General features: G+C 37.8%; 1 protein-coding gene across 1 annotated transcript; it reads left to right on the top strand.

Moving 5' to 3' along the window:
- Positions 1–840: 840 nt before the first annotated feature.
- Positions 841–20,717, top strand: LOC134528072 (prominin-1-A). Its single transcript, XM_063361341.1, has 7 exons — positions 841–861; positions 1,341–1,505; positions 8,451–8,585; positions 11,864–12,022; positions 14,445–14,563; positions 17,341–17,397; positions 18,309–20,717. The coding sequence occupies exons 1-7, from the start codon at positions 841–843 to the stop codon at positions 18,331–18,333; spliced, it is 681 nt and encodes a 226-aa protein (XP_063217411.1). The 3' UTR covers positions 18,334–20,717.
- The last annotated feature ends 677 nt before the right edge of the window (positions 20,718–21,394 follow it).

The following is a 21,394-nucleotide window of genomic DNA, read 5'->3' as shown; positions in this document are numbered from 1 at the left end:
AGACTGCGGACCGTGTACGACGTGGGCGCGGCGGCGGACCACCGCACCTGGGACCCGCTGCACGAGGAGCTGTCCCGGCTGCGCGTGGACCTGACGGGGCTGCAGCTGCTGACCCCGGAGCTGCAGCGCCAGCTGGCCGGCCTCGTCGCGTCCTCCGCCGTCAACCTCACCGCGCACCGCCTCCAGGTGCCCACTGTCCCGCGCCGCTGGCTCACGTCCTCTGGCTTCCCCTCCGTCGAGGACTCGCGAGATTGCACCAAGTCCTCGTTCGTGCGCACCATTCCTCAATCCAACGAAGGCCCAGACACGGATCGAAACTCTCCTTCGCCGGGGGCTGAAATTGTGTTTAGCACCCTCCTCCCCACCTTATCCACCACATCCTTTTTCCAAAGACCGAAACATCAATAGACGTTCCAGGCATAATTCGTTGAGCATCCGTGCACATTTAAGTTTATATTTTATTTCTCGTACTCTTTATGTGTAGCAAATCACAAAGTGTTAGAGTTATATATATTTTTGTTAAATTTGTCTTACATGTCATCTTTTTTTTGTAGAGTACGAAAATATTTGTCTGCCCAACTGCCGCCCCCTCTAATTTTGTGACAATTTTACACCCACGTCTTTCCCGGGACTCGAACCAGAATCCCTCGCTTAGAAAGCCGACGTTGATTCAATTACGCTACGGAGATCAGCCTGCCTGAAAATAAACATACACCTAAGTATATTAATAATTTGTAACATCTTAGCTCTCGGTATACGCCATTTGGCAGGAGTAATTAGATGAATAAAACAAAAGTCACATGGAACGGAAATGTAACCATCTGTAGCAGATGGCACGAAATGCAATTCACAAATACAAGGGTAAACTTTATAGTATTAACTGTTTAATAAATGTTAACAAGATGGGCAGTATTTTGAAAAACATCCTAGACAAAAATCAGGTCCAAAGCCTAGGTTTAGTATATTCAGAAGTGTTTTTTTTTTTTTTTCTCTCTTTCATCAGATCAGTTTCATTATATAGTTAACAATTACGGTTTGGAAATGTAATGATACGATAGTCAACGTAGCTGCTCCGACAACGAATTCTAGTGGCCGGTGTGGAAACTACGTGTGATTCGCCTCCAGAAATTTAGTTAAATACACATTTAAGTGTATATTTATCACGCTCGGCATTATTTTAAAGAATTCTACGTTATATTTCCTGTCCAAGTTGTGTATTGTAAGAGTATATGAAACATGATAACATGTGAATTTACTCGTTACCAAAGTTGGATGTTACAGATCTCTGTCGAGTACTGCGAGACTCGCTCAGGTTATTAATATTAGTTCTTTCCCGTCAGCTATCCCGGCCAGTGACGGGGAAAGACCTGTCGTCGTTCGCCGACCAACTGGAGAGCGTGGCCAATCAGATCAAGGACCTGGCCACGGCTTCCCGGCTGGAGACGCTCGCCTCCAGGACCAGACGGCTGCTCGTCAGCCACGTCCAGCCGCTGGAGCAACGCAAGGTGAACACTCGAAGCGGTCCGCGGAGCCTGCGCCTCATCGCGTCACGGAAACACGTCATCTCTTACTCAAACCAGACCCCCCACATCATTCTGTGGACCCCGTTGCTAGAAGTCCCCCCCTTTTTTTCTAACAGAGATTAAAAAAATGTTTTTATTTTCCTTTATGTACATTGTTTTAGTTATATATTTTTTTAACTTTTTCACAATTATTTTTAAAACACATTAAAACAAGTCAGTGTTCCGATTGTCAACGTAAATTGATTTTGAATAATGGCAAATAAATGAGTGTAAGTGTTCTGCACTGTCAACATGGTGTCACGTCAATTGGTGGTGGTTTTGTTACTCACAGTTGTAGATTCAGACACGTTCTGTACGCACATCATATTCCGAATAATATTACTCTGGTGTAATATTTCATCGGTAACTAAATTTAGTCCTTACTGTTTAATTGTTTTCTATGATTTATTTAAAATTGTCTACTTTTTTGTTTTAGGTTTTTTTTTTTCCTTCGCAGGGCCCCTAGACCCATGGGCCCCGTTGCCATAGCAACGGTAGCACCGGCCATGTGGGGGCCCTGACTCAAACACTAGTAACCCTGTAAAATACTACCCTTCTCAAGAAGCTGGCTTCTTTTAAGGGACCCGCCTAGTCAGCGGTGTATTTGTGTCAGCTGGTGTTAGCTCGCTGGTGCTTCTAGCGCGGTGTCGCCTCTAGGCCGTGGAGTGGCGCGGTCTTCTCGAAGTGCGTACGGCAACTACGAGATCTGATTGACAAGTGTATCACATTATGGCGGATAACTTAAGCTAAAGGTGTAATGCAAGTCCCTCGAGTGTTCTGAAGAATCTCTACCGGGAACTTCGAGCCCAAAAAATTATTCTGAAATAATTTTCACTCTCATAAAAATACAATTTAAAAACAAAATCCGGTAATATAATTACTTATCCCCCCTCAGCGCGTTGTTAAATGGTTTTTGTAAACAGACTCCACTCGGATATCCTGAGCAGTTTTTAAATCGCGCTGTGTTTTTCTTTATGAAGCTTTGCACACCGTATGTGTACCCTTCTGACGTTTTAGCTGAGCCTTGCAGAAAAAATATGATAAGTGCAGAAGTTTATTTAGAGAAGGGCGTGTTCCTTCACTACGCCTAAACATAAAGATTACACATACCTTTTCATTGCTACGACGCATATCCTTTAATTTCTGGTAACCACTCGTCTTCGAAAAAGTCCACATAGATACAAGCCTTAAAAGGAGGGGGGAGAGTGATAAGAACAAAAGACGACATATTGGTTTCAATATTTTTAAGACAATATACAATTTTTGTCATTTTAATTTCAAGACTTGCTTTGTAAAGAGTTTAGTACAAAATCTACTGGAACGTTGAAGATAATAGCGACTGGCTGGAATTGTGAGGTCATTGGCATTTAGTCATAGATCAGCATAATGTCGTCAAGTCAATGGTGTGTGAATGACATGGTGTGAGCATCGTCCTGTTCAGGTTATTGTCATTAGGTTTCGCGTGTTGCCTGGTTTTAGTCGCTGATCCAGCTTCGAATCTTAGGAGGGGTGAATGATGGAGGATTTGGGGTAGTATGAAATACCAGCCAGTTTAAGGAAGCTCATAAATTTTGAAAGAAAAATTCGTTAAAAGGTTAATTGAACGCATTTCTCACATCTTTAAAATTCACTACTATAGATACCAATTAGATTATTTGTTGTTATCTCTACAATTTTTCAGATCCATTGGGTGTTTGCGGGGGAGAGGGGTAGCCCTTACCGTAGAACCGGCACTGGCTGTGCGTGGAGGATAAAAGTTCGTCAGGTTTATTGGTCTGGTAAAGAGACCCGTCAATGAGAATAGGTGACTAACCCTTAGGGCAATGTTAGCAACGTCAGTCTTGGTGAAGAATTATATACAGACTGTTTGAAAATTCCTTGTAGATAATTTAGGGGATGATTAAATACAACTATACAAGCACTGGTCAATATACAATATCTGCTCGGAACTTAACCAGTGAAGCTCTAGAGGGCAGTACGCGCTGTCTTGTGAAATTATGAGGAACATAACAGGAAGAGACGGAATTATGAATTTAAGAAAAAGTGTTTTATTCAACAATTTGCCACACAACACACATCCCACATTACAACAACTAATCTAAGGCCGGAATTACAATACACAAAAATAAGGGTTTAGATTTTGAATATACTACACCTGTTCCCTAGTAGTATTCCTAGTCCACGATAGGACACGGCCAGTCCTTTATTTTTAGGGAACGTTTTTTCGGTGTCCTATCTGTGACCAATCTGTTGTCCGAATTCCGCGCATGCGCAGAGCTCACTTTTTCATTGATTTCGTCCAGATGGCGGGTGGACCCACGTCTGGCGCCATTAACTCGTATATATTTTATTTTATTTCATGAATCTCGAGGGACATACCGAACTCATTAGTGTGCCAAATGAAGATGTATGGTAGCGAAAAAATTCTGGAATACATTTTGTATCTACATTTTAATAGTCATAACAAGAAACAATCGCAACTTAAAAAGTGCTTGATTGTATTAAAATAACACAATTTAATTCGGGTGACTCTGCTGTTATCTCTAGAATTTTTTTCTGTAACAATTGTATCGATGGTGGCGAAACGTCCGCTATATTGCGTTGAAACCAGCTTCCATCGCACGCAGGACACCGATTTTCAAGTGTGTACTGCAATCGGAAAATTAGTAATCACCACTGTAAAATAATCAAGTTTATTCACCAAAATTAATTTTGTAAAATATTTTTTTAAAATGGTATTAGTTTTAGCAAAATGTCAGTTGAGATAGCTGATTTGGAGTAATTTCGGCTAGTTATAATTTAGAGTGTAAGTACCCAAATGATACCCAGAATCTGGTACAGTCAGAGTAACACTCTCAACCTTTATGCCTCTCTGGAACATAGCAGGAGTTGTGATGTCACTCACTTAATCTTTAATAGCTCACTTAACAGTTAATACCTTCCCAGAAAACGTATTTTCTCTCTATTTCTTATTCAGTAAAAACATATAATTTTTTTTTATATTTTCTAGTTTCCTTTACTCTAAAATATTCTATAATCACTCATCTGTGCAATATTAAAGAAATTAACTCAATTTAATGAATACAAAATACTAAGCTACTGTTTAGTTGGTGAAAACGTTATTAGACAGTAAAATGTTTTCATTTTATAAAAAACTAGATAATGCCCGGCATGCGTTGCAATGCCTCAATCAATTTTTTCATTTTTTAAACGTATACTAAGCATCTCTCTTTATCTCTCTAATTCTCTATCTCTCTATGTATATCTCTATAACTCTCTCTATCTTTCGATTTATATCTCTATCTACATATCTTTCTACATATATATCTCTATATATCTTTCTAGCGGACCCGACAGACATTGTCCTGCCCAAATGTACTTTTTGTGAGATATGGATATGGCGGTAAGTATTTCTACGCTGGACATTTTGTATCTTCTCATTATACATACCCCTCCTCTTGGGCACGCCACTGCCGTTACCAAAAACCTTTCCCATGGTTACGCAGAAGGCAACAACAATGCAAAAGCCCGTTGCCATGGAGGCTAATTATCAACAATACTCAGTTTTTTTGCTTTTAAAGCGTGTTTTTTTTAGTTTTTTCTTAACTCAGAATCGAGAAAGATATCCAATTGTGAATCTAAACCATCCTCGAATCCCCGTGAACTCACACAAAAAATTTCATCAAAATCGGTCCAGCCGTCTAGGAGGAGTTCAGTGACATACACACACACACAAGAAATATATATAAAGACTAGATAATGCCCGGCATGCGTTGCAATGCCTCAATCAATTTTTTTTTGTAATTTTTTAAACGTATACTAAGCATCTCTCTTTATCTCTCTAATTCTCTATCTCTCTATGTATATCTTTATAACTCTCTCTATCTTTCTATTTATATCTCTATCTCTCTATATATCTTTCTAGCGGACCCGACAGACATTGTCCTGCCCAAATGTACTTTTTGTGAGATATGGATATGGCGGTAAGTATTTCTACGCTGGACATTTTGTATCTTCTCATTATACATACCCCTCCTCTTGGGCACGCCACTGCCGTTACCAAAAACCTTTCAAATGGTTACGCAGAAGGCAACAACAATGCAAAAGCCCGTTGCCATGGAGGCTAATTATCAACAATGCTTAGTTTTTTTGCTTTTAAAGCGTGTATTTTTAGTTTTTCTTAACTCAGAATCGAGATAAAATATCCAATTGTGAATCTAAACCATCCTCGAATCCCCGTGAACTCACACACAAAATTTCATCAAAATCGCGTACAAACAGACAGAAAAAGTACTGTTTTATTATAGTAAGATAGATAGATTATTCTTACATGTTCGCATCCATGCAGTTAATGAAATATCAGCATGCATAGCCCCACACCTATAACTATACGTATCTGCTGCCCACGACTTTTTCCGCATGGAATTTTGTATTATCTTGCACCATTTAGAAATTTAAACATTATAACATAACAGTTGATACAGTTTTAGTAGTTTTCTTATGTTCACAAATGATAATTTTTCTCACCTCTATTTCAGTCTTTGCAATAAAAATATGTTACTACCTAAATTTTGAGTAAATATGTTTCTACTTTCAAATGTAATGACGGGAAGACACTTAAAATGTCTTTGTAAACCACATTTACTGTTTTTTCCGTATTGAGCTAGAATGTAAAGATTGTCTGCATTACTGACCCGCGAGCAAGCTACATACATTTCAGAGAGAGAGAGAGAGAGAGAGAGAGAGTGAGAGAAAGACACCTATTGAATGTCTATCTAACTAATTTTTTTGAGAGCATATTTTCATTAAATAAATCATGAAATCATTCAACGATAAAAGCTGTTTATTTAATTAAGCGGACGGGTTCGCTCCAAGGAGAAAATTGACGCGGCGAGAACTCGTGGACATAAATGACACACACTCACTATTTGTGTGGCTATGAAACATGATTTTTTTCTGCAATTTAAATTGTAATATACAAAAAGGGTATTGAAAATTGAAACAAATATGGCGACACTATAAACTGTTAGGATATTTATTTTTTTCTTACTCTCTACTTAGTTCCTTACAATAGCAAAACTTAATGGATTCTAATAATGCGTTGCAATTTTTGCTTTTAAAGCGTGTTTTTTTAGTTTTTATTAACTCAGAATCGAGATAAAATATCCAATTGTGAATCTAAACCATCCTCACTATTTGTGTGGCTATGAAACATGATTTTTTTTCTGCAATTTAAATTGTAATATACAAAAAGGGTATTGATAATTGAAACAAATATGGCGACACTATAAACTGTCAGGATCTTTATTTTTTTCTTACTCTCTACTTAGTTCCTTACAATAGCAAAACATAATGGCTTCTAATAATGCGTTGCAATTTTTGCTTTTAAAGCGTGTTTTTTTAGTTTTTATTAACTCAGAATCGAGATAAAATATCCAATTGTGAATCTAAACCATCCTCACCTTTTGTGTGGCTATGAAACATGATTTTTTTTCTGCAATTTAAATTGTAATATACAAAAAGGTTATTGAAAATTGAAACAAATATGGCGACGCTATAAACTGTCAGGATCTTTATTTTTTTCCTACTCTCTACTTAGTTCCTTACAATAGCAAAACCTAATGGCTTCTAATAATGCGTTGCAATTTTTGCTTTTAAAGCGTGTTTTTTTTTAGTTTTTCTTAACTCAGAATCGAGATAAAATATCCAATTGTGAATCTAAACCATCCTCGAATCCCCGTGAACTCACACACAAAATTTCATCAAAATCGGTCCAGCCGTCTAGGAGGAGTTCAGTGACATACACACGCACACAAGAAATATATATATAAAGATAATCATCTTAAGTCTAATCATTTTCACACACCCGTAAACGACTTATCTGGGTTCTCCGAACAAGCTTTACTTACACTATTAGTAAAAGGAGTAAGTTTACGGAATTTTTGACGAAAAGTACACCTTAAACACACGAATAATTCTTCGCTGTTTCAAATAACTCGATCTTCAAGGAAACTACGCTAAATTACATTCTTCGAGTTCAGTTTTACGTTTCAAAAAGGTTAAACAGATACTTAGAAGAAAGAACAGTTGGTTTGCTGAACAATTAAACAATTTTTGAAGGTTTTTTTTAACATGCCAATTGGACTTTTAGTACATTTTCAAATAAGTAAACACTGTACTTGTTAATTTACTAAGATATGCATAAATCTACGAATATCCCTGTATAATTAGTAAACAATGTTCTTAGTTAATTTAAGACAAAAAATTAGAACGGTGTACATATAGATGTTATTTTAGCCTCGTAAAACAATTTCCCAACGGTATGAAGCTTTGAATGTCCTGCTCAGAAATAATATTTTCTGTATGTTTAAAAAATATTCCTATGGAAACTTGAATTTTTTAGATAATACTGAGAAAATACTGAGTATATTTATTACGGAAATTAGCGCATAACTATACATTTTATTGATATTTTTTTCAAGCATAATATTTTCACACCATAGAAAGTATAATCGAATATTCACTAATTGAACTTTATTTTGTGTTGTTATGCTTATTAATGCGCGAAATTAAAACTGGAAAGCTATTCTGGGAACGGTTTACAAATAACGTTTTGTTTGGAGGTACTGGGACAACACAAAGTATAAATTCCCGGGTAATAATCTGAAACCAGTATTGCTGCGAACACTATTTTGTAGTTATAGAGTAGTTTTAATGTAAATGTACAAATTAAAAAATATATGTCTGTAATTTTATATTAATGTTTCTGATCCATTTTCAAAAAATTTCAGTGCGAACGTAGGGAACACAAACCGTTTAGTTTGAAGTACTTATGATATGATGCGTGGTTTGGAATGGCTGACGAGCGTGGATGCTCGGACTGCGCAGGAGGACCTGGTGTACCAGCTGACAGCTCTTGAGGTTCAGATGCAGCCGCTGCAGAGGCAGGTGAACCAGTCCCTGTCGCACCTCAAGACCATCCAGTACTTCATCAACAATCAGGGAGACAGTATCTGCAAACAGGTAGTGCTGCTTCGTCAACAATCAAGGAGGAGGTATCTCCAAAAAGGTAGTACTAATTAATAAAATATTAGGGATAAAGTATATACAAACCGGTAGTACTCATTCATTAACAATCAGGGAGACAATATCTGCTTATTTGTCAACAAATAATGATAAGGTATCTCCTAACAGGTAGTACTGCTTCGTCAAATGTTAGGGATGAAGTATATCCAAACAGGGTCTCTCATTCGTCAAAAATCCGACAGACAGTTTCAGCAAACAGGTAATGTTTCTTAGCCAACAATCAAGGAAAAGTTATCTCCAAACAAGTAGTACTACTTCGCAAACAATTAGGGACAAGTATATCCAAACATGTAGTATTTATTTATCAACAATCAGAGAGACAGTATCTGCAAACAGGTAGTGCTTCTTCGTCAACAATCAAGGAGAAGTTATTTACAAACTGCTTCATCAACAATCAGTAGAGACCTGCAAAATTCGCGGATTCATTGACCTCTAGGATAGACTCCACAGTCCTTTAAATACTCGCGGAAATGACACCTGTTCATTGGCTACTGACGCGTGAGACGTCTCAACTAGGCTGTCCGTAATTCGGCACTTTCTTGGTTTTGTGTTTCCCATTGGCTTACAGTTCCCCGGATAAAATGTGGGCCAATCTCAGAAGCGGTACGAAGGTATAGTTGTTTTGATGCTAGCCTATCGCGAAATATATCCGCGAATTTTGCATGTCTCTAACAATCAGGATTTTAGTATGAAAGAACATGTGATCTTAAAAATCTGTACCCACGGTGTGCTTCAGATATTTGTTTTATTTGGCATTGTGACAAAACCATATTTAAAAACATTAACTGAATATGTTTAATAATAACCTCTGCCACGTTTTGTTTCTAGTCCAGTAAGTACAAATTCGTGACATTGTCTAAATTACTTTTGGTGCCCGCTAAGCAGTGTTGGTTGTGAGAGAAACTTATTGTGCTAAAATATTGGGGTCATATTCGTGTTTAGGCATGGTAGTTGTTCAATTTGTGGGTAAATTTTATATTTGTTAATTTAGTCGTCAAGCCAAAATAAAGTTAATGTTGGTAATTATCAATCCTAAAAATTGGTTTCGTGGCCACCAAACCATATTTGTTGTAAAGCGAAAAGTTGGCACCAACTGGCTCATCAGGTTCGTATTACTCATTTGTGCAATGCACGAACAGACGTGGAAGGTTGTTTTTTTTTTTTTTTTCATTACACTACAACTCTGTAACTGTAGGACTTTTAAGATATAACCCAACACTTGTGTTGCACTCGGCCAGATACAAACATTTGGTCTTTGAGTTTCTTTAGTGATTAAGTATAATAAAATCTGATATATTCTCATTAAAAACTTGCTTCAAAATTACACTTTTAACCTATTTTTAGTACGGTACGCATTATAAGACTACTTACCAAGCATTAAAGAAACAGAACAAAATATACGAACTTGTGAAGTTTCTCAAAACCCTTTTTTTCAAAACACATATTTTTTACGATAAAGGCTATAGTTTCCAGGACTTTATTTAAATGAGTTTCAAACAGTCGTGCTGTTCTTATCCCAGGCTGTTATAATATTCTAATTGTTAATTTTTATACTTAAAATATTGAACAAGTAATTTCTGCGGAATATTTCTAAAACACACTCATATAGGAGTGTTTCTGATCAGCTATTGTATAATATTTATTACTAATTTTTTAGAATTTCCAGGAAAATTTTCAAGTGCCTGGACCTCATATACATCATTCCGCCAGGTTACAGGCCTGAGGGTAGGCAGGTAGGATTTTTGAGAATCATTTCATATTACCTATTGGTTATTTTATTTTTATGAGATTTATTCCGTTTAAGAATATCGTTATAGAGAAATAACTATTGAAATTTTGCACTTGTTTTTCGTTCGCAGATTTGGTCGTCAGAATAGAATAGGTACGAGAAAATGTTTGTAAGCTGTAAAATACCACGCAAAGCGCTATAAGATGACAAGTATCTGGTGACGACATTTTTGATGAAACTTAAATTGCAAAAGAACTATTGAAATTGAATAACTTTTTTTTAAAATGGAAGAAAAATGAAAATAAAAACCCTACAAATGACTTTGGAGACCTAGCTATATAGCACCAGAATTAATTTTAAGAAGACTGGTTTCCTGATAGGTTAGGAATGGTCAGTGGATGGGATTCTGTCACGTACGTAAAGTCACTTTACATCTGGCCATCACCAGTCACACCCAAAACATTGCGAGAATGGTACTTAGCCACGCATGATGACAGTTAATGAGTACGAATTACTTTCTCCTCCGTAAAAAAAAACTTTATCCATGAATAACTGGCCTTAAAACTGTTCCCAGTGTGCAAACACTGCACTTTAAGAACCGGTGCAGACCATCAGCTGAACGAACGAATCTTCATGCAGTATCATCCATGTAGTAGTAGTGATAAATTTCTGAGAATTTTTCGATTGTCTGTGCTTTCCATGAAGAACCCATGTAATAAAACTCATACCAATTTAGTTATACAAAAGTTTTTTAAAGATCATTCTGTCACTGTCTTTCCGGGAAAAAAATTATATTTGTCAACAACTTCATGTGATTGTTAGTTTTAGTTAAAAAAAATTGGTTGTCTGTAAATTCGGTTTACGGACGATAGTTTAACGTGACAACGTCATAACAAAACATTGATGAAATTATTGCATACTTTTATAAATAAAATTGATTCATTTTTATTGAATTATCGCTATTTTGTAAGTATACAAAGGAGGAGTGAAATTAAATCTACAATTTAATTGATAAATTTACTTTTATTTGCACTCATTAATTCAAATATGTTTATTACTTTAACGAAGATATTATTTGAACTATAACTTTTATACATGTTGGCAATTTAACTTCTTCCAATCTATGTTATTCTGTTAAGGATAGGACGATGATAGGAAAAGTAAGAAACGAATGGGAGTGTTTCAAGATTAATGTGCATCGAAAATGCCAAATCGATGGTTGTTCCGAACGAGTGGAAGAGAGATAGATGCGGCGCAAGCGTACAGTTAGCGTAACGGGACACAGCGTAATGGGACAATGTGCGTAACGGGACCCTTTTTCGTGCGTGCAGTCGGCGTTCAGCGATTTATCAGACGTTGTCACGTCAAAAAATAATAATCTATTGATAGTTTGCAAGTGGGATTTAAGGTAAAAGGCCCCTCCGGTGTAGTTTTGAAGCACTGTCGTGACTGAGATGTGTCGATGATGAGGCGCGGCTGCCCGCAGAAAACCAAGGAGTACGCGCGGCGGCTGCTGGGCTACGCGGACCAGTGCCGCGACCACGTGCTGGCGGCGACGGGCGAGCGCCTGGCTCCTTGCCGGCCGCTGTGGGACGTCTTCCACGCGCTCCGGCAGCTGCTGTGCCGCCACATCCTGGACCCGCTGGTGAGCGGGGACCCGTCCGGACGCACTCGGAAACACTGCGACGTTCAGACGTTCCGTGCATGGAGACAGGTTCAAATCGCGTTAAGCTAGAATCCAAACACACGTGCCTCCTCCCTATTGCTTCTGCGATTGGCTCACAGCTTATACAAAGGGCTCTGCTCCAATGAAAAAAAAAAACATTAACCAAACATGTATCGAATCGCAAGCATCCCAAATGACAGGTCTCTCGAGTCAGTAGCCAATGATCAGGTTGTATTTGCCCGAGTAGGTAGGGGCTTATGGAGTCTACCCTGAAGGTCATTGAAACCGCGAATTTTTTCCAGTCCCTATCCATGCAGTATCCATTTAGCCACCACCTTTTGTTTCCCGCAGTTGCTATGCTATTGTTGCTTTCATTTCAAAAAAAAACTTTGCAAGAACGTTAGCGTTCGTACGCCAACGTCGTTCTGGTTGGCATACTGTTAATTAAACTGTCACCATAAATTCACCAACAATATTGGTCATGCACTGTTGAGGAATATTCGTACACATCTTCGTTCCAGATAATAAGCACTGAGGTTACTTACTTTGGACACGAACTTACCAAAACCATAATTGAATTGTTAACCAAACCTTTAAAAACTTGTTACGTCTACTTAAAAAAAACTCGTTTTTCTTCAACTATACAGCAGAACACAAACCCTGAATTTCTGAATCAATCATATGTTCTATGAAGAGATGTCTGAGAAAATTTTTATTCTGTCTATGTATTGATGACAATTTTAGAAATTACATTAATTTTTTTTTTGATTTTCAAAAGAATAATGCGACTCATATACACGTTTGCTTCTAAACAACTCCCAGATGGTTACATCTTCGTAGAAACTACGTTAGATTCTGAATTCCTAGTTCTGTGTTCTGTTAAAAATATAATGTATGTATATGTAAACATGCACGTTGTAGGAGGAAGAGCGTTTCTGTTGCAGACTAAATAGGTTTTTTAAAAAGTCTTTTGTTAAAATAAAGTGAAAGAAGTACCCTTAAATATATAAAAAAATTCCTGTAATCTTGAACAATTGATTTTGAAGAATTTTAACATTCCAGGAAAAATTACGTCTGCTCTGGAATTTGAACCTAAATTTTTTACATCATCAATCATTGTAGCTTCAAAGTTGACTCTTTTAAAAAAATATGTATAAATTTTTAATATATAAAGGCAATACACTTTTACAATTTTACAATTTTAATTTCTAAACCAGTTCCCTGAAACATGCAGAATATTAGGAGCGTCTCCTATGGCCACCAATTTATTTCGTCTTATGCTACTGCTGAACCTGCCTAGCCTTATGTACTTCAGTATATGCAGATCCAGACACCTAAAGCATCATTCCTGATCTGCCACTCGGCAGCCTCAAGACATAGAAGGATTGCTTGTCTAAGTTACCTCAGCTGCTGGTAGTGTTGAAGGGAATATACCCTAAACCAGTGGCGGAGTGAGCTTACTTCGGCCACCTGCGCATCGTCTAGTCGATAGAGAACCTTGCGATTTGGGGGATTGTTTGGCCTCGAGGCTGGGCTCCATAGTCCTATGCATTCTTAAGTACTGGTAAACTTTTCATTCCCTGCCAATTATTAAGATTACATCTTGAATTCAACAAAAATTAGGGAGACAGTATCTCCAAGCAGGTTGTGTTTACCACGGGATTCTCGTACCCGATAACATAAAGTTTGGCATGTTAGATGCACAGTGGTGTTCATGTTGCCCAACCGTTAAGATTTGATCTTACTTGGCGTTCAGATTTGGATCGTCGATTGGCCTCCTCTTTGCGGAGAACCTCGTTGGTTGTGATCAGTTAGGCCTCCAGCAGGACTTATATTAAAACTCATGAGCACCGTGTCAAACCCCGAGTGGTTTGGAACCCACTGTGATCTTAAGAGTTATTTTTCATAATCCTCTATGTGTGCATGGAACGATGCAACGCACGTTATATTCTTAAGGTGCCCGCCTATACAAACGTGTATTTGTGTAAATGAGGTATGATGATAAGTGCGACGCTCGCTGGTGATTCTAGAGCGCAAGGCTCTGAACTGGCGCGCAGCCTTCTCGTCGTGCATAGGGCAACTGTGAGATTTGGGCGGTAACCATAAAATTATATGGCGGAGAAATGTAGATAAAGTTATAATGCAAGTCTCTCGAGTGATTTGAAGAATCTGTACCGGGTGCTTCATGACTAAAGATTATTCCGAAAGAAAATTATATCGCGTTTTAGTCATTACAGTTTTAAAACAAAATACGTGAACATAACTTCTCATGTGCCCTCAGCGCATTCTTAAAAATGTTTTCTGTAAACAGATACCACTGGGATATGTTGGGTGTGGTTTTCTGTGAAGCTCTGCACACCGTATGTGCGGGTGCCGTGACGGAACGCTGGCTGTGTTGCAGAATGGCTTCTGGTTCTCGTGCGTGTGCTGCCTGCTGCTATTCCTGGTCGCCTGCCCGCTGTGCCTCAAGCTGGCGGACCTGTGCCGCGACGGGGGACTCATGCAGCCCGGCAGCTCCGAGTCAGTACGAAACAGTCCTTTCGTAACCGCCATCGATTGTGGCTGTGCTTTTCATTGAACTCGTGTTTTGACTGCGGCACCGAACATTATGTTCCTTTTTTTTTTAACTTCTTAACTGAGGGAGCTACAATTTCGAGCGTTAATAAAATTCCGATAGCACGAGGGGAATAGTCAGGTTCGTGGTGGGGGAACCGGTAGAGCAGGAGAGAGCGTCAGCGGCGACGCTACTCCAACGCATGCGCTAGCGGTCGAATGAGAAGACAGAAAAGGGCTACATGCTAGTTGTAACGCTCGGAAGAGGACAAGGCAGGGGAGAGGTGCAGTGATGCTACGGAATCCTCGTAACGTTGCATGTAATTGTCTACTCCACAATTTTTGTTTTCATATCATATATACCCACAGTATTACTATTCTCAATTATTATCTCTTTTTCGATAAAAATTCTAATAATTTATCTCTATATACACCTAATAAGCAAGACATTTCACTTCTAAGAGCGCATGGACTCCACACACACTCACTTTATTTTATGTGTAACATCTTAGCTCTCGGTAGGTATGCAATACTTTGTAGGAGTGATTTCATTAATATAATGGAAATCGCATGGAACGGAAATGTGTAACCACGGTGCTGCCATCTTTTGCGGATGGCACCAAACAAACTTCCATAAGAATTAAGAAACTGGAATTATTTACATTTTCCTATACCTCCACGATTTTTTAGCCAGCTGATGCGCAATAACGTGTAGTTGGTGGGAGCATGCATTTTTCTCAAAATAATTTGATCTATAATTTATTAGATTATGATGGGGTATGCCCGTGCTAAAGATTGCTCTCTTGTATTTGGCAGGCGTCTGCAAGCGAAGCCACATTGCCCTATTCGGCCGGACCACTTGGGACGCGTTTATTTCCACGCTAGATGGCTAGGGCCTTCGCGGTCGCCGCCGGAGGAGTCCAGGCGCGTCCTGGCCTTAATCGGCAGTAAACCTGTCGGACTGAGGTACGGCAGGACAGAAGATAGTCCGAGGTTACGAGGACATCCAGCGGAGTGACTCTGAACTGTGGCGGTCAGGCTGACTTTATGACAAACAGTCTTATACTGTATATTCACCGAAATTGGTAGTAGTACGGGAACGATCAATGAAAGTGAATGGTTCCCCGTTGAGGTTTCCTCTAGGCACTGGATCTGATTGGGTAGTACTCGTACTTGGTGGTGGTGCTCCGATCTCTTGGTGCAGACTCCAAGGGTTCTCTAGCCCTATGCGGAGTCGACGCAGTGAGTGGCGATACAACTCCAGTACTATCCTGGACAGCTAGGAGAGGTTGGACAGTCCACCGGACCACGGGTTGACTGGGTGATTGAGGGTTCCCAGTGTTATGTGGTAGAACAGGGTAGGCGCCAGCAGTGCTGATAACGTCTAAGAGCTTAGGACGCAGCCAATTGTCTGGTTAGCTGAGTGAGGCGGGAGGTGAAGGTGGTGTCTAAGCTGGGATGGGTAGCCTCAGCCTCTGGACATAGCTGGATCTCTAACACCTCTCCTGTTTCGCATATACGGCGTATTCCGTATCAACGCCCGTGGTGGCCCCAGGATGGAAGGGACTTTGCCTAAGAGAGCCGGGTCAAAAAAAAAACTAGGGGTAACTCCCTATGGAATTGATACTGTACTGTACAGTACACTAGATGGCTATGATTGTTGTGCTGACAGCAGGCACGCACCTGAAATAAACCCAGCCAACCACGAAACGCAGACAATGCTACAAAGTGTTAACACACATCTGGTCTGGAAATATTCTCGCGACGAAAAGTGGATGGCCCTAGTAATTGGGACTAGTGTGCCCAGTTTTCTGTCCGAATTCATTGGTGAGTGAACCAGTGTGTGTGTGTGGGCTGAGAGTAAGCATTATTTAGAATTGGTTGACGGCATTGTTTAGGGGATGTGTTTTACAGTCTTGCAAAAGATGATTTCACTTTGTTCCAATCTTTTCTCGGTAAGACAAGAGGTATTCTTGTGTTATGGTGTGTTCCGGACCAATTCTGTTCATAATCTCAGCTGATCGCACATGAACTGTTAGTAGTGCCCAATGTTGCACTTGACACTTCAACTATTTTTACATGAGAATGTCGAGTTATCCGTTGAATGCACAGCGTAGTAATGAAGCTACAGGCCTTACAGTCTAGGTGACCATAAGAAGGAACAATGAGGAACTTATATATTAAGGTGTGCACTGTTGTACACAGAAAAAAAATTCTGTGCGTTTACAAAATGTTCGTTTGGTAACAGAATGCCAAGAAATAGCTTGTAATACTGTTATAAATGTATTTTAATTTTGTACAACACCTGGCTATAGTTTTTTTTTGCATGTATGAAACACGTTTTTCGAGATAATACTGAGTTTTAATGTTTTATTCACGCATCATTTTTAAAACATAATTCTTATCTAGAATACTTATTCTAAAAACAGTTTTATGAAAATTCTGGATGTATTGAAAATAAAACTTTTCAAACATTTTGGTAGTATGGAATAAGAGAAAATATTCGATAGAATCTTTTGGAAAATTTGAAGACATGTATGGTGATTTGAAAATTAAGTTTCCAGAATGTTTCAGAAGATTCCAGAACGTTCCGTAAATTTATATAATCTTCCATAAGTAATACTTATAAACTTATAAATCTACCCACCTGTAGGCTGAGCTGATAGGGATATTTTTGTCAGTTCTGTGCTGTGTGATGTTGAGACAGCATTATGTTTGACACTACCGAATTGTGCATGTTACAGCAGCCCATCTGAGGCACTGATGATGCCTGAAAGCAATACCTGGGCCTCTAACAATCGGTAAGACTTTGACGTGGTTAAATACTAAATAAAAAACCTTCATTTTTGAGGGTAATTTTTTTAAAGTTCTTTAGATAACGTTGTTAGAAACTGTTATGGCTGTGGACTTAGTGGGAGACCACTCACGTATAACTACATTCCGTTAAATTTAGGTGAGGCCTAACCTAACTCACTCATTTAATAGATTAACTGTTCATTAATTTATACCAAGGGTAGGTATAAATAATACTACACAATGTCAAGTCCACAGCTAAAAACTATTTATATGATATATAAGAATTATTTTTATACCTTATCAAACCATAATGGGCAATTAAATGGACGATATTTCTGAGTCCTTTAAAAATATTTCGTCAATTCCAATATTTTTATGAAAGAAAATTATTCGAGCATGCATAATAACACAATCTACTAAGCCACACGAACGTAATGCCAAGATCATTTAGGTGCGTAATAAAGTTTAGCTGAATCGTATGCTTTACAAAGTTGATAAATATCTAATTGTTTCAGAAGACTCCAAGAGTCAATGGGATTGTGTAACAATAAAAATGACTAGAGCAGTAAACATGTAAATCTCACTGGCAAACTTAAAATCGTTTAGCCATGTCACTAAGTTAATCAAGATGCCTTAGATTCTGTTTAACAGTTGATTCTTAATTACATATCTTATATAGTTTTGAATAATTTAAAACCATATTTTCTTTGTCTAATCATTCAAACTTGTTGACACCACTTGTTAAAAACCTTTCTGGATAAATAAAACGTAGTGTATCTGTTAATATCTCAGTTATACTAATTGGTGTACAACAAGCTTCATGCCTTCTGTTCCTTTGATATGTTCTCAATTTTTCTTTGTGCTGTTTCATGACTTTAAGTTATGATCATATGGTTAAAGTTACTTGATGTTCCAGGCCAGTCGAATCTGACGGCTGGTGACGAAGTGGAAACATCGCCCAAATGTGGTCCTCGCTTTGGGATGGCGTCATTTTGGCAACGCTGCAACAACTTTCGACTCTACCAATTTTTACCTGCGAATCTTGTGGAATGCTGTCACAAAAATGGTATTTTAGTGGTTTCGAAGCAAATATTTTCTAAAACATTTTACTTCACTGAGATAAACGAGTAGTGAAATGACAACAGAAACTGTAATAGGTTTACAAATTCAGCGTTGACCAAACTTTATTATCAGCAACAGAATTATCTGAGCATAGAAAATACTAAATCAAACAATAAAACAGTTCTGTGAAATAGAGAAACAGTTGTACAGGATGTGTCTGAAATTAACCGATGAATCGCATGTTCACCACGTAAAAATAAGTTGAAAACATTTACTACATATAGTTTAAAGTGCTTCCTAAAACTGGTATACGCTTTTGACGTTGCAGCTGAACCATTTGTTATTTTTGAATAAGAATCAAACTATTTATGATGAAACTACCACCATCTGGATAATGTCGAATTGAACAAAGTCATACAAACACTGAATATCTTGTTGCTGAATTAAAATTATTAGTTGAAATAATTTATAGAAATACCCTTATTTCTCAAACATTTTTTTGCCGGAATGAGTAATGTGGTTTTTAATGGCTAATTATTAATATCAATGTCAAAAGTAACACCGTCAAAAGTAATAATGTCAAAAGTTTCACCGTACCATTTTCAAGAAAATATAATATAATTTTAGAACGAGATGCTTGGATGCCTGGGAGTTGTGCAACATTCACAGCACCCATTTTGAAACAGCTTCCCTAAAATCAGGGACACTGATTGTTAAGTGATGTAAACGCCAATGAAGGTATATCGAAGAAAACATTGAACTAATAATTAAAATAAAAAAGCTGGTGATATAACTTAAAGCACATAAACTTTAATGCTGAACAAACCATGCATTTCAACAAATACCACAAGAGAAAAACATTTTGGCTACATTTTATTTGTGAAGAACTATCTCCTCATCAAATACATATTATTAATAAAGGGACGTTTTACTTTTAAGAGCACAGTTCACAAAATTCAGCATGTAAAGTGTGGTGAATGCATTCCAATTATGGAAGTCGCCCGCCACAAGACACGGCCGCTTGAAATAGGATGCCCCATTTACCGCCGGAACATGTAAATGTATCATAGCCCTGACATGCACTAAGAATAGTAGTGTTCATGTTGATGTAAGTGCGGGCAGTTATTAAGCGTGCTGCCTGACTTCCATATTTAAAACGTAATCTTCAGATTTTTAGTGGTAAATTTTGTGAACTAAAGTAAAATGCCATTTAATTAACAAGTTATGTTTTATGAGGAGATATTTCTTCACAAATAAAGGCGTAGCCACATTTTTTTCTTGTAGTATTTGGTGACATTCATGGTTTGTTCAGAATTCACGTTCATGTGCTTTAAGTTACATCTGCAGTTATTTAAGATGAATTATCAGTGCCCCTGATTTTTGGCAGCTGTTTCAAACTGTGTGTTGTGAGTGTTAACAAACCTACCAGGCGTCGAAGTATTTCATTCTAAATTTTACACTAATTTTCCTTGAAATCGGTGTGGTAAAGGGTAGTACAAAACGGTGACCTTTTTCGTTACTTTTGACATTTAGATAAATAATCAGCCATTAAAAACCGCATTTTTCCTTCCGGTCACAAAAATGTATGGGAAATAAGGGTGTTACTCTAAATTATTTCTACTACTTAATATTATTACAGTTTCAAGATTTTCAGTGTTTGTATAACTTGGTTCAACTAAAAAATAAACCAGATGTTTGGCGTTTCATCATAAATGGTTTATTTATTATTTTCAAAAACCAACCGGTTCAGCTGAAACTTTACAGGCGTATACAAGTCCTGGGAAGCACGTAAAACCAAGTGTCGTCAATATTTTCAATTTAGTTTTATGTGATGAATATACAGCCGAAGATCGTTGGTCAATTCAGACCCAGCCTTTATGGTGCCTACAACTCTTCAGAAAATTGTCTCAATATTTACATTCTAAGTAAGTTATGGATGCCGAAGCTTGGGTCTTAAAGCCATACTTATATTTCTCTGTGTATCTTATTATTTTAATATTGTTAATTACAACTACTGAATAATAAAAATATTTCAGAAATGTTAATTTAACATATCTCTGAAATGTCTATTATGTCAAGCAATGCTTATAAAACATATGGTTGTTAATTTTAATAGAATATTCAGCATCTATGTTTTGTCCTCCAGTTATTGTAGAGTTAGCTCTATTTCAGTAGTAACTTCAAATGTATGAAAGTGATATTTTTAAGTACAGAATAAATGTCATCGAATGTAATTATATTAATAAAAATTGAGTGTTTTATTAAATTACTTGTGACTTAGTGAATTTGTGTATCCCCGTCCATCCATACAAAAGGCCAGCGGGTATTTTAAAACTGTTTTAGATACCCATCAAAACACAATCATGAGGATTCACTATTTGCAGGTTAACTGTAACGATTTTCCTTGTCATAGTTTTGAAATGTTAAAAAAACGGAAACCATCCTACAACTTAGATATATTAAGTGTATGTAAGATTACCCAATCATTTTAGATTCGATGTTAAAATACTGCTAAAAGTGGGAGTCTCCATATTGTTATAAGTATGAGTCATTTATTTCTAGGCCACTGTCAAGAAAACCATGTAACAGTGATCCAGAGGTCAAATTTGGTTAATATCTAAAAATATTTTATTTTGTAGTTAAATGAAGAACATAGTTTTGCCAGTAGTAACGTTCATGGTGGTATAAGTATGTAAGTGGCAGAAAGCCCCGACAGTCAAGTCAAACTGGCCAGTTGCTTGTCGCGAATAGCTGTGACCCTAGACGTTAGCGCAGCACAAGCGCTGGTAGGCCACAATTGAGCAAGATGACGTCACTATCCCCAGCTGCCATATCTTCCCTGAATAGCAAGATAATGGATGGTCATTCTTCCACATGCTATCTCTTGCTTAAGTAGCGCTTGAAGCTCACGGAGCCGTGATGAACTGTTGGTACATTTAT

The sequence above is a fragment of the Bacillus rossius genome, chromosome 1, assembly GCF_032445375.1.
Source record: "Bacillus rossius redtenbacheri isolate Brsri chromosome 1, Brsri_v3, whole genome shotgun sequence".
NCBI lineage: Eukaryota > Metazoa > Arthropoda > Insecta > Phasmatodea > Bacillidae > Bacillus > Bacillus rossius.
The sequence above is the reverse complement of the archived record's forward strand: the minus strand, read 5'-3'. Positions and strand labels throughout refer to the sequence as shown.

Bases quoted from the DNA above. Each gene is read 5' to 3' on its own strand.
- LOC134528072 (XM_063361341.1), top strand. From the start codon at position 841: ATGCAATTCACAAATACAAGG. The intron at 1,506-8,450 runs GTGAACACTCGA...CGGACTGCGCAG, and splicing joins AGCCGCTGGAGCAACGCAAG to GAGGACCTGGTGTACCAGCT. The intron at 17,398-18,308 runs GTAAGACTTTGA...TTGATGTTCCAG, and splicing joins ACCTGGGCCTCTAACAATCG to GCCAGTCGAATCTGACGGCT.